We start from the raw sequence: 14,716 nt of genomic DNA on the forward strand, positions 1-14,716 counted from the left end.
GAAGCCCCCATGATTATTGTAATATTGTCTTTTTTACATGCCTTTTCTAACTCCTGATTTATTTTCTGCCCCACATCCTGACTACTGCTAGGGGGCAGAACTCCCATCAGGGTCTTTTTACCTTTGCGATTACTCAACTTTACCCACAGAGATTCGATGCTTTCTGATCCTATATTTCTCCTTGCTATTGATTTAACTTAATTCCTTACAAACAATGCCACCCCACCCCCGTTGTCCATCTGCCTGTCCTTTTGATAGGATACATATCCTTGGATATTTAGATCCCAGCCCTGATCCCCTTTCAACCATGTCTCTGTGATGCCCACAACATCGTACCAGCCAATTTCAATGTGCACAACAAGCTCATTTACCTTGTTCCGTATACTGCAACATTTAGGTACAACACCCTCAGTCCTGCATTGACCACCTCGCTTCTCACATTTGTCACCTTTTTTGCTCTGCCTGAGGGTGATGTTGTTCTCTTATTTTTGTTCTGTATTTCCCTTTCAGTTATTACACCTTCTAAGCTAACAGACTGGTTCCAACCCGCCTGCCATACTAGTTTGAATCCTCCCGAGTGACTAGCAAACCTCCCAGTCAGGATATTGGTGCCCCTCGAGTTTAGATGCAACCTGTCCTTCTTGTACAGGTGCCACCTCCCACGGAAGAGATCCTAATGGTCCAGAAATCTGAAACCCTTCCTCCTACACCACCAGTTTAGCCACGTGTTTAGCTGCACTATCCTCCTATTTCTAGCCTCACTGGCACGTGGCACAGGGAGTAATCCTGAGATTTACAACCCGAGAGGTCATGCTTTTTTTGCTTACTGCCTAACTCCCTGAACTCCTTCTGCAGCACCTCATCACTCTTCCTGCCTATGTCGTTAGCACCTATGTGTACTACGACCTCTGGTTGCTCCCCCTCCCCCTTCAGGATGTCCTGTGTTCGTTCAGAGACATCCTTGACCCTGACACCAGGGAGGCAACATACCATCCTGGAGTCTCTTTCACGTTCACAGAAACACCTATTTGTGCCCCTTACTATCGAGTCCCCTTTAACTATCGCTCTCCTGCACTTTGCCCTCTCTGCTGAGCAACAGAGTCAGTTGTAGTGCCACTGTTCTAGCTGCTGTTGTTTTCCACTGATAGGCTATCTCCCCCCCAACAGTATTCAAAATGGTATACCTGTTAGGGGGACAGCCACAGAGGATTCCTGCACTGACTGCCTGCCCTTTCTAGCGGTCACCCATCTGTCTGCCTGCATCTTGAGTGTGACCACATCTCTATAACTCCTATCTATGACTCTTTCCGTTCCCTGCATGCTCCTAAGTGCATTCAACTGCTGCTCCAACCGAACCACGCGGTCTGTGAGGAGTTGCCATTGGTTACATTTCCTGCAGACGCAGTCGACCGGAATGCTGGAAGAGTCACCGATCTGCTACATCTCACAGTTAGAGCACTGCACCCCGCTAAGTTAATTAATTTGTTTTAATTAGTTTTTCAATGTTATTATTTTGTTTTTCAAATTTAACAGATTTCCTACCAGCCAATGAGGTCACAGCTTACTGTGATGTCACTTCAGTTTTTCCCCCACACAATTTCAGGAGGACTTTATATCCTCCTTATCTTCCCAGGATGCTCTCGGGATATCTCCCTGCAGAATGACAGTGACAAAGCCAAAAGAAAGAAAACAAAACAAACGGTAAAAAGCACCTCCTCCCATTCTACACCGAAATACCACACTGCTCCAAATTGCCAATTTCAGTCCTTACTCGGGCTCTCACTCACTCAGGCTCTCTCTTCTTCAGGTGCGCCAGCCCTGGCGGCTCCCAGGTGTCCGCACCATTGTGTCGACACCCTCAGCAATGCTCCTCAGTGATTGTGCCGTGCTCTGCCGTGCCTCGGCAAAGCTGACCTGCAACTGGGACAAGCTCTGCAGCACCTTGGCCGTTCCCATCCGAGGCAGGACATGTCCCGCAGCACCCCATCAAGGTCAGCCTGTTACTGGGTCATGTCCTCCAGCTGGCGTCGTGCACCAGGCTCTCCACTATGATCACCACCTTAGCAGTGTTGGCCGCGGTGCTACACATTGCCAGCGGCATCTGCGCCCGTAGCCTCTGGGATTCCTCCAATCGGCTATGGAACTTGTGGAGTGTCGCTGACTTCTCCCTCTGACTGTCCCAGCGGGCCCCTATCATCTCCATCAACTCTAGGTATACCTGTTCCATAGGCTCAGCATCTGGCTGGGACCCAGCTAGGTCCTGGGATCCAGCAGCCCTCCGATTGCTGTCTCGCCTGGGCGCTCCTGCCGCCACCTGATGTACATCAGTAACTGTGTGGTGCTCATCTGATTGTGACCCAGAAACCAGTCCACTATCATTTCCCATCGAGGTGTGTATATCTGCTGGTGGAGGGTAGGGATGGCAGCTGTGGCATATCGATTGTGGCATCTTCAGAGTTCACCTCCGAGCTGGTCTCCTGGGTGGCAGGCAAGGGACCACTGCAGATGGGTTATTGGCTGGGAGGACCTGCGGGAGAATGGACATGTGGTCAGCGGGAGGAACGGATCAGTTGGTATGACAATAACAACTCGTGTTTGACAGGTCCTCCGGGGGTCCGGTAGATCCTCACCGCTGCGGCATGCGCCAACCTCCACATTGGTGACTGTTCTGTCCTCAGCCACCCCAGTCACCTCCAGGCCTCGTTCCACTAAGGTGGTGAGGATTCTTATGTCCGGCACCCATCCACCAGTGTGGGCCCTCGCCTGCCGATTGTGGGAGAGCTTCTCCTGCAGAGACACAGAGAGGGCATTGTTAGCGGCACGCGTAGTTCACAGTGGTGGGAAGGGAGTGGAGGAAGAGTTGGGGGGAATTGAAGGGAGAGGGGGGTGGAGGGAGGGTTGAGGGTCGCCTGGAGGGTTTGGAGGGGGTACTTGCGTGGGGACGGAAAGATATTTGGGGAGGGGGTGGCGGTGGTTTCCGCTCATCTGTGTTGCCGGCGTAAGTCGTTGACCTTGCGACAGTGGAGGCCGGTCCTCCTGGTCACATTTCCCGAGCTCACCGCCACTTCTTCCCAGGTGGTACTAGCTGCCCTGTGGCTCAGCCTCGGAGGAACAGGACATCTCTCCTGGCCTCCACAGCATCTATAGGAGCCTCCCCAGGTTTGTGGGGCCAATTCCTGTGGCCGGTCATCTCAGCGCCATGGCTGCCAGCGGATTGGAATTGGCTGTGCAAGTGCTGTTCAACCTTGTTAGCCGGGGATGGCGAGTGCAGTCCTGGCGAATCAGCTGGCGAGCCTTCATTTGCCGCGAAAAGCCCGTGGGGCCTCGTTAAGTGGACCAATTAACATTGAGTAGCGTTCCGGGCTGTGCTCTGGGAATCTTGCGGCAGTTCCCGCTCACTACCACACTTAGAAATCTTCCAGGAGAATCGCGCCCTTTGTTTCTCACTGTATAGTTCTTCCACCTTTTCTATAATTTCCTTGTAAATTTGCTCCTCTATAATTTCCTTGTAAATTTGCTCCTCTATATCTTTAGCCTATAGAATACATCCAGTAGTGTAATGGTATTTCAAATGTTTCTTAACTCTTAGATTCTGTCCTTCACCTCCTCCTGAACACTCTTTCTCTCCAGCGCAGTAATATTTTCTTTAATGAGCCACCTCCTCTTCCTTAATTTATTTCCCTTTTTTCCTGCATACCTTGGGCTGGGTTCTTCAGCCCCGCTCGCCTCAAGATCGCCATGGACAGGGCGCGGACCACGTAAAGGCCCGTTGACCTCATGCGGGAATGTCCGGTCACCGGGCGGGCGTGGTGGAAGAATCCCATCCCTTATTTTCCAAACTTCCTGCATTTATATACACAGGCACGATAAATCTAACTCAGACCTTATTGGATTCCCTCTTAGTCTGACACCATCTAATACCTGACTATTTGCTACTATGTTGAAACAACAACTTTGTAAAACATACCATGTGCTTCCCAGTAGTTTAATTTGGGACCAAAATTGACACTGGGCTAAAGGAGATATTAGGGGAGATGAACAAAAGCTTATCAAACCAGTACATTTAAAGAATGACTGGAAGGAGGCAGGAATTTCAGGGAGAGAATTGCAGAGCTTAGGGCCCAGGCAGCTGGCGGCACAGCCAATGACTGGGCAAACAAAATGGAATGCACAAAAGACCCCAATTGGAGAAGCAGAGAGATTTCAGAATGATTTTAACTTGGGGATGAGAGTTTTGAAATTGAGTCAATGGCTTTACTCTGGATATAACCTGTGACGTACCTGTTCTGAAATGTTTCATGGGCAGAGGGAGCTTTACTCTGTGTCTAAATTCTGGTGTAGCTCCCTTGGCAGTATTTAATTCTTTCATGGGTACGAATTTTCTTCAATTGATCCAATGAAATAATCTCACCAAAAAGCACCAAGCTATCCTTGAAGAATCAGACAAACTCTTGGCCTTACAGAAATAGTTTTTAATCAGCTTGAAGAATTGAGTTGAATTGTCACCAAACACAGCACGGCATTTCACACACACTGTTGTATTTAAAGAAACTAATCAACAGCAACAAATAAAGCAAGTCATCAAAATATAGTCAGAGAGAAACAATCTTGAAATCTCAACTATTGAAAACATGAGTGCACCCTGGAATTTTTCTCCCTTTCTACATACAACGAAGAGGGCTGAGAGTTTACCATGCACGCCCAATGTGGAAAAAAAACATCAATTATTTCAATATATTTTGGTTTATTTGTAATATAAAACTATTAAACAGATGATGTGTGCTCACAAATGTTCGCCCTAAAGCGAAATGTTGCCTTTACCCAAAAAGCTTATTTTTTACTCACATTCCTAAATACATTTGTTACATTTTTCTCAGCTGCTGATTTTTGGGAAATGTCATTGTCTTGTGCTTTCCAGGCTTTTGCCTCCCCTTAGCAAATCTTCAATAATGTACTGAAGCCCATCTGTCTGAAAAGACTGTTTATGAGAGGAATGTTCAGTGGCAGCACGGAACAGAATAATAAGTTAGCTCCTATCAGTCTGCACAATACTATGTTAAAATGTATGTTGGTTTTAAGTATCCTACATAAAACATTTTTGCAGTTTGTTCCCAATGGGGGTCAGTCCACATCACAAAGGTTGCTCTAATTTAATACTAGAAATATCTACAATGTGACAGTGTCAAACCTACAGAACATGGGTGGGTTTAACAATCTATGGTTCTGACATACGGTTGGAGCAGAACATTTAGTTTATTTAACCTGTACCCAAGGAGTATTTGATAGGGCAGTGTAGAGGGAGATTTTCTCTGTATCTGATCACTGCTGTACCTGCCCGACCTGGGATTGTTTTATAGGACAGCGTTTACAATTCAATGTATATTCATTATAGTACAATGTCTACATGGGTTGTTTTAAATAAGTTAACAAGTGTATTTAAGTGCATTAGTGTTAACCTATGTGCTAAAAGTGCTTGCAAGGTTCGTGGTGCTGGCTGTGATTGGATCTTCAATCCCTGGCATTTGCAGCCTTCAACAAGTTGGGGAAGAAAAAGGGAAAGTAAAAGAGGGACAAATTTGCAGGGAATTTATAAAGATTTGCAAGATCTATGGAATAGTTATATGGGGAACCATAATTATCCTAATTTAGACTGGATGGTAATAGTGTAAAGGGCAAGAGTTTCTAAGATGTCTTCAGGAGAATTTTCCACATCAGTAATTTTCCAATTCTATGAGGAAGAAGGCAATGTTGGATCTGGTTCTTGGAAATGGGATATGGTAAATGGACCAAAGGTTATGGGGGTGGGTGACAATGATCATAGTATCATAAAGTTTAGATTAGTTATGAAAATGGAACAAAAATACTGAATTTGTGAAGGGTTGTTTTTAGTTTGGTAAGACGGATTTGGTCCAAGTAAATTGGAACCAAAGATTGGCAGGCAAAGTGGTAAAGGAACAATAGGATGCTTTTATTGAAAATAAGAGAAGCAATGAAAGAGTATGAGAAAAGATTGGTAGCTAACTTATAAGGGAATTCAAAAGTCTTCTATAGGCATATAAATAGTAAAAGGTTAGGAAAGGAGGGGTTGGGTTCAATTAGGGGCCAAAACTGAGGGGTTGGGTCAAATTAGGGGCCAAAATTGAGGCAGAGGACATGTCTGAGGTACCAAATGTGACTTTACATCTGGCTTTACCAAGGAAGAAGATGCTGCCAAAGTCAGTGATAGAGGAGGTAGTTGAGACAAATGTTATATCCTTTGGATAAAAGGATAAGGCCAGCCAGTTTATCCTCAGTGGTCAGGAAGCTTTTAGAAATGATGATCCTTGACAAAATGAACAGTCAATTGAATAAATCCAAAGTAATTAATGAAAACCAACACGTTTGTTAACGACAAATCGTATTTAACTAATTGAATTTTTTGATGAAGTAACACAGATAGTTGATGAGATTAGTGCGGTTGATATAGTGTACATGGATCCCCAACAAGAGTTTAACAGAGTGTCACATAACAGGAATAACAGCAAAGCTAAAGCGTACAGAATAAAAAGGACAATGGGAGCTTGGTTGTGAAATTGGCTGAGTGACAAGAACAGCTGCTTTATGGATCGGAAGAAGGTATATATTGAGCACCCCCACCCAGCCCCAGAACCACTGCTTTTCTTGATATAGGTTAATTAACTAGACTTGGGTCTACAGGGCACAATTTCAACATTTGCAGATGACATAAAATTTGGAAGTGCTTTGAACTGAGGAGGACAGTGATAAACTCCAAGAGGACATAGACAGGCTGGTGGAATTGGTGGGACACATGGCAGATGAAATTTAATACAAAAAACTGTGAAGTGATACATTTTGTTGGAAGAACAAGAAGAGGCAACATAAAATAAAGGATATAATTCTAAATGCGGTAAAGGATCAGAGAGATCTGGGGGTATTTGTGCATAAATCATTGAAGTTGGCAAGGAAGGTTGAGAAAGTAGTTAATACTAGCGTACAGGATCTTGGGCTTTACACATTGCAGTAGAGAGTGTAAATGAAAGGAAGTGGTGATGAACTTTTATAAAACACTAATTTGCCTCAGCAGAAGTACGGGTCTGGATTTAATGTTTCTCGTCCATCGGTTGGAGAACCAGTAGGAGACCTGTGTCGCTTTGGCGAGGTGTGGGGGGGGGGGGGGGGGGGGGTGCGTAACCAAATTAAGTGCCTGGTAAGAAAGGAGCCAGTATTTGGCCTTTGCTTTAGGATCTGAGAGCTGCCAGTTGATCGAAGCCAAGTACCTCTCCACTGTCCATCCATGCCACCAGAAGTTCCCATTAAATGCCTAGGATTGACTACAAATGCAAGCCTCAGGTGAGTGAAGGCAGGATGGGGCCCAGAGGGAGTAGTTACTGGTGAATGTGAGGGGGGCGGGGTCAGCTGCAAGGAGAAGGGTCACCCTCTTTCCCAATCTTGTGTCCCTTGATCAGGAAAAGTGCCTGTGAAAGAGGAACCTCCAGAGGTTGCTGGGAAACCTAACAGGGTTTTCTGTGTGGCCTTCACAGGGAGTTGGGAGAATCCCAGAGGAACCACTGGAACCCAAGTGGTCTCTGGGCTAATGTCCTTTAAGTGACTTATTAACCTAATTGGCCAGCAGATCTGCCAGCCCATTCCCGCTGACTTATTTAGGATCAGTTTTCCTGCTGGTAGGGCTGGAATGTGCGGCATTCCCAGAAATTGTGTGGCCCATCCACTCTTACAGACTTCATTAAATCCAGCCCATTGGGTCCAATTCTGGGAACCACAGTTTAGGAAGGATGTGAAGGCATTAGAGTGGGTGCAAGAACAATTCACGAGAATTGTTTCAGGGATGAGAGATTTAATTTACATGGATTGATTGTCGAAGCTGGGGCTGTCGTCCTTAGAACAGAGAAGGTTGAGAGGAGATGTTCAAAAGCATGAGGAGGATGGACTGAGTAACTAGAGGGAAACTGTTCCCATTGCTGGAAGAGACTAGAACCAAAGGATACTGGTTTAAGGTGAATAACAAAGAAACAAAAGATGACATGAGGAAAAGCTATTTTACTCAGTAAGTGGTTATGATCTGGAATACACTATCTGAAAGTCTGGTGGAGTCAGACTTACTCATGAATTTCTGAAGAGAATTGGTTAATCAACTGAAGAGAAAAAATGACCAGACCAAGGGAAAAGGACAAGATTGTGGACTAGCTGAATTGCACTTGCAGGGATCCAGCACAGACATGACATGCTGAATGGGCTTCTGTGTTGTGGACGCTCTATGGTGGATTTTATGGGGCGGCATGTTCCTGTTACTACCCGGCAGTCATTTTCTGCTCAACAGGACATTAATTGGGTCAGGCGAAACTTGTGCCGACATCTGGAGACGAAGTCCAGCCTTCGAGAGCTACCGGCCAATCTGATTGGCTGACAGTTCTGTAGTTCTAGCAGTGCTAGGTTCGAACCATAGCCACTGCCGCTAGGACCCGAGGCAGCTCCCAAAGAAGGGGAGATCATGGAAGCTGAACTGGAGGTAAGTCCGGGCTATCGACAGGGCCAGCCTGGCAGACCCCCGCAAGACCGAGTAATAGGAGTGGGGGTCTGATTTCAGAGTCCGGGCAGGAGGTCAGGGAGGGGGAGGGGGAACGACACACAGATGGGTGCATGGGTGGAATGCCTCTGGTGGATTGATTGGTACAGCGGACTCCGCCAATGGAAAACCACCCCCTTTCCTGACACCAGCCGCCCTGAAACTCCCTCTGTATAATCGCAACAAGGGTGAGATGAGGCGCTTAAGTGGCTATTGATTGGGCCTCAATATGCCCAAGGAAGGGAATGCTGCTTGACATCTCCACTGTCATCCTGTAACATGGGAGACAGGTCAGGGGCAGGTGGGCAGGCAGCGGGGAAGGTCACAAGCTGTATTTTATGAGTCCCTTGCCTTCAAACTCAACAGAAAAAGAAAAATGTGATGTTTATTACAGAATCTTTTCATAGAATTTGCAGTGCCGAAGGAGGCCATTCGGCCCATGGAGTCTGCACCGGCCCTTGGAAAGAGCACCCCACCCATGCCCACACCTCCACCCTATTCCCCATAACCCAGTAACCCCACCTATGATTTTTAGACACTAAGGACAATTTATCATGGCCAATCCACCTAACCTGCACATCTTTGGACTGTGGGAGGAAACCGGAGCACCCGGAGGAAACCCACACAGACACGGGGAGAAAGTGCAGACTCCGCACAGACAGTGACCCAAGCCGGGAATCAAACTTGGGACCCTGGAGCTGCGAGGCAACTGTGCTAACCACTGTGCTACCGTGCTGCCCTGTGGATTGGATTTGTTTTATTGTCACGTGTACTGAGGTACAGTGAAAAGTATTGTTCTGCGTATAGTCCAGACACACTGTTCCATACATGTAAAAGCACAATGTAAATACATGGGCACAGGCATCGGGTGAGCATACGGAACGTAGTACTACTCAGTAGAGAAGATGTGTGGAGATCTGTGCAGTCTATAAGAAGGTCATTCAGGAGTCTGTTAACAGCAAGAAAGAAGCTGTTTTTCAACCTCTTAGTCTTTTGTACTAAGACTTTTGTACCTCCCCCCCGATGGAAGGAGATGGAAGAGAGAATAACTAGGGTGGGAGGGGTCTTTGACCATGCTGCCCGCTTTCCAAAGGAGGTGTAGACAGAGTCAATGGATGGGATGAGGGTTCGCCTGATGGACTGAACTGTGTTCCCGACTCTGCAGTTTCTTACGTTCTTGGGCCGAGCAGTTGCCATACCAGGCTGCGATGCAGCCAGATAGGATGCTTTGTATGGTGCATCTGTAAAAATTGGTAAGAGTCAATGTGGACATGCTGAATTTCCTTAGTTTCCTGAGGAAGTGTTTGAACAGTTAATTTGACATTACTTTTAGATCATTTTGATGTGTGAAAGACGAGATAGAAGTGCGGAAAACTGAATTAGTTTTGGGATGCCCCCAAAAGTGAGAGATGGAGATTATCAGCATATTTTAAAACTGTGTTATTTCCTATTGTTTGCTTACCTGGCTGAGTTTATATTGATCGTTGTTGCTTTTCACATCTTGCATTCAGCTCAGTCCAGGTTCTTGCTACAAATCTTTCACTGAGTTCTCAGTGCACAAGTTTTTGGTGCTTTCCTGCTCTGGTTGTTCAACTCCAGTTGAGTTCATGTTCTGTGCTTTCTCCATACTGGCTTTTCTATGGATTCTTGATCACCTTGCTAAACCCTCCAGTGATTTGTTTTTTAAAAATTAATTTATGGGATGTGGGCGTCGCTGATTAGGCCAGCATTTATTGCCCATCCCTAGTTGCCCTTCAGAAGGTGGTGGTGGATTGCCTTTTTGAGGTGTAGGTATACCCAATGTGCTGTTAGGGGGGAAATTTCAGGATGTTGCCCCAGCGATAGTGAAGGAATGGCGATATATTTCCAAGTCAAGGTGACGAGTGACTTTGGAGAGGAACCTCCAGGTGGTGGGGTTCCCAGTAATCTGCTGCTCTTGTCCTTCTAGATGGTAATGGACATGGGTTTGGAAGGTGCTGTCGAAGGAACCTTGGTGAGTTACTGCAGTGCATCTTGTAGATGGTAGACATGGGTGTCACTGTTCTTCGGTGGTGGAGGGTTTGCATGTTTGTGGAAGGGGGAGCAATCGAGCGAGCTGCTTTGTCCTGGATGGTGTCGAGCTTCTTGAGTGTTGCTAGAGCTGCACTCATCCAGGAAAGTGGAGAGTATTCCATTACACTCCTGACTTGTGCCTTGTAGATGGTGGACAGGCTTTGGGGAGGTCAAGGATGAGTTACTCGCCGTAGAATTCCTAGCCTTTGACTTGCCCCAGTTGCCACAGTATTAATATGGCTAGTCCAGTTCAGTTTCTGATCAATGGTAACCCCAGGATGTTGATCGTGGGGTATTCAGCGATGGTAGTCCCATTGAATGTCAAGGGGCGGTGGTTAGCTCCTCTCTTGATTGCTCTTCCGCTCTTTATCACTGACCAGAATCTGTTAAACAATGTTTTCTCATCATTGCTCTTATCTCAACCTTTGCTTTTACAATTACCGTGATTTTCTCAATGCAGTTTTGCTAATTGTAGCTTCCAGTTTCTTACTGCCAGATCCTCACTGATCCCTCTGCTCCCTGTTTTCCCAGTCAGTTCTTTCCTTAGCAGAAACGCATTACTGGCTCCTGTTCAAGTTTCCTTCTCATCAGCTAATCTCTCTTGTCTCTCAGTTTTCTCATTAAAATTAGTCCTTGGTCAGAATTCTCCCATCGTTGCGATTCACTTTTCCCGGTGGCAGCACACCTCCGCCCGCGGCTTTACCGGCGGCGTGGAGTGGATACAATGGGAGATCCTATTGACAAGCAGCGGGAAGATAGAATCCCGCCGCCAGCGAATGGCACACGGCTGAGGAACAGGCACCTTGTCTCCTGGTTTGAGGTGACTAGTCAGTGAACCAATAAAAGAGTGAGAGCACAGAGCTGTGGGAGAATGTAACTACAAGAGCAAATTCATGGAATGTTGCTAAGGTTGAGGTCACGCAACTCACAAACAAGAGGGAAGAAATGTGATTATACTCTGATTGAGGATATGGAACTGACTATGGAAAGCATGCATGCTTGACCAATCGTAATATAACTGAGCTGAGAAACATTGGAAAACAGTGTGACCGTGTATCATGGAATGATATAAAACATAGCCTGCAAAACAACAGAAGCACAGTTGTAGGACAGAGCATAAAGCTAGGGAGTAAGAGAATGACCACAACCATGGGAAGAAGCATAAAACCAGTGGGTGAAAGTGATCACATGCATGGAACAGAATGTAAAGCCAGGAACAGAAAATTATGCTTTCTAAGCAAACAAGTAAATATTGAACTAAATAGCAACTCAGTTTTTCCCAATGGGCAGTGTGTTAAAGTAGAGTGGGTAGAGAGACTGAAACTGGTTGCCTTTATCTGCTCCTCCTCAATATTTAATAAAGCCTGGAAAATGGCTGTGGAAGTGAGGCACAGGAATGGTCCGATTAGCTTTTAAACACACCGCCAGCCAAGGAAACTGTCAGTGTGAGTCTAGGCAGTGAAGCTTGGCAAGTAATGAGATTGTGGTAAGTATTAGAAGCAAAAAACATAATCCAGCATCAGTCATTGGATGGGTCAGAAGTAGAAATCTGGCTGATTTTTCCCCTTCAATGCCCTACCCAGAGATGCTGAAATTAGTTACAGAGAGCAACTACTGGAATGAATAACTGAATTCATGGAGCATCTCAAATTTATCACAGTTTTTCTGGCTGGAAAATGTTTTTATCAGTCTGGAGGGGGAGAGGTCGCCATTATAGTTTGGGCTCGGTTACAGAACCCCATTCAAAGAGATTTAAAAATCGCTTCTATGCAGCTCAAAAAGACTGCTGGAGGAGAATGCAAGGAACTGTCCACTAAAGAAGGGATCCTCATCTCTTTGCTTAGACTATTGCTATTTATCATTTTATAGACTCCTACCATGTGAGGAAGGCCAGCAGTGTTAACCAATTATTTAATTTTCTACAGTGTCATGTGTTAATTGTTTAACAACCGATTGCTGGATGAGATGCAACGAGTAAAGGCCACAAAATGAAAAATAACGATAGGGCAAGCATACATACCAAAAGACATTTGTTTCCACAATGTTATATCTATTTTAGCATACTAACTTATTTACAGATTTTCAGGGGAATAGGATCAAATCAACTAACAAAATGCTCCTGAATTAAACCGAACACTGATGGTCAAAACAATTCATTCCATCACACAGAGGTGCAACTATACATCAAGGGCTGGTGTTAACACTTGCCTGGACCAAACAGTCCCAATAATCTGCTTGATTCATTATGTAAATATATTTTGGAGCAGGAGTAATAGTTGGAACAGGGGAGAATATTCTCTGTAGCACCAGCAAATAAATGGCAGAGTACCCGCAGAAATGACTGGAACCCAGCTTCATAATTTGGAGAAGGGAAATCATTACACAAATATATCCTCCTTCCCTGCATCTTACTGACCAATGGTTGCACCCATGCCTGTTTAATCACCGTTCTTGCCCTAAATTTATTGTCAATGATTCAACAATAACTTGCATTTATACAGCGCCTTTAACTTAAAATGATCCAAGGGGCTCCATAGAAGCTTAATCAGATAAAAACTGACACCAACACAACAATGAGGTGTTCAAAACTTTTCGACGATCTGGATCTTCAAGAGGAAATGTTTCTCAGTTCTTTCTTGTTTTTTCATATTAAAGAATGATATGCCCACTTATTTAAATTATAATGGTCTGTTTCACCTGAAGAAATGAGTAGACGGTGTCCCTACAGAGCACACTTTGGTCTGTTAACAAAGGAGGAATTTAGAGATGGGAATGCAATAAATTGCTGAAAGAATTTGACACCATGAGTGTGAGCAGTGTAAATGTCAAACAAGCTGCTACTGATTGATAACAGGCTGGTATCATTTCTATCACTTACAAAAAAAGATTAATTTGTGTTACACATACCAAAGAACTTTGTTTTCTTCATACAGACGATAATTATCACAAAATAACATCACGTTTCATACTCAATGATCTTTTTGAACATAACATCATGCTATTAGGTTTTGGATGCAATCAATACCTACAGATTTGTAAACAAACAGGGAGGCTGCTTTGTTTCTGTAACAAAAGGTCCATGTAGAATCTAGCAGCTTCAAATTTTGCAAGTTCCTCAGAGGGAGATCAGTGACTCCAGTGGATACCTTCTTCATTTCTGTTTCAAAATAGTTCAGGTGACTGAACAATGTGCAAGTATTCTTAAAGTCTGAAGGTACACAGAGCATCAACACTGCAGAATAATTATCTCTTGCCTCCTGTTTTTACCTTCATCAGAGAGATTCCTGGACATCGCAAAGACTCCCCTCAATCCATAAAACCTGAATCCTGAAGAACCGTAAGTAGAAATTCATTTCAGGTGCTGTGTAAAATGGGTGATCAATGGAACTGAGCATCAGGCACTGTGTATTAAGGGCTGATCCAATAATGTCCATTTTGCACCACCGCCCGAGACAGATTTCTTTTCTAAAATCTTTGCTCCTCTCCCTTCACCTTTTGATTTTAACACAAAGGTTTTGTCTTTGGTAAGATGAGAAAGTAGGTTCCTATTCTGGCCAATAGCAAGGCTGAATATTTCGGTCTTGTGTGCTTGGTGGGGGTTTGGTCGCACCATAATCCTAAACTGAAGAAAGAGTGATGTGGACATCAGTCACTGATATAGCTCATCCACCATCTCATACTGCTGTTGCTTTACCATACTGCATTAATAAGGGGGAATACTCTTTAATACGAACAAATAATATTCCCTTGGTCCATGGATTCTGTAGGGAAAGTGGCAAAAAGTCATCCTGTAACCATTTCTCAGTGTTATCCATGGATAACACCAGGCCAAAGTGATGGAGCTGGTCGTCTCTATAAAACTGGGCGTCTTTGTCTCCACTCATTTTCATTGCTGTCTCATTTGTTTCCCTTATCACCAGCTTAACAATCTCTTGTGCTGATGTACTGCCTGTGACATGAAGCTAGAATTGGAGAAATAAAGCTGGTTAGGAACAAGAAGGGTGGAAATGAGGTGCTGCTTAAAATGCATTTAAAAATGTCTCAATCAAGGTTAAGTACAAAAAGCAAAATACTATGGAT

General features: G+C 44.8%; 1 protein-coding gene across 7 annotated transcripts in view; it reads right to left on the bottom strand.

The window, feature by feature from the left end:
* Window positions 1-4,457: 4,457 nt before the first annotated feature.
* LOC140394261 (ankyrin-repeat and fibronectin type III domain-containing 1-like) overlaps window positions 4,458-14,716 on the bottom strand; it is a 1,262,745-nt gene continuing 1,252,486 nt past the window's right edge. For all 7 annotated transcript variants that reach the window (XM_072481308.1, XM_072481309.1, XM_072481306.1 and 4 more), the window contains one exon: window positions 4,458-14,598. In XM_072481308.1, the coding sequence (XP_072337409.1) occupies window positions 14,311-14,598 (288 nt within the window). In that variant the 3' untranslated portion in view covers window positions 4,458-14,310. The remainder of the gene's footprint in view (window positions 14,599-14,716) is intronic.

This window comes from Scyliorhinus torazame, chromosome 17, assembly GCF_047496885.1.
Source record: "Scyliorhinus torazame isolate Kashiwa2021f chromosome 17, sScyTor2.1, whole genome shotgun sequence".
NCBI classification, from domain to species: domain Eukaryota; kingdom Metazoa; phylum Chordata; class Chondrichthyes; order Carcharhiniformes; family Scyliorhinidae; genus Scyliorhinus; species Scyliorhinus torazame.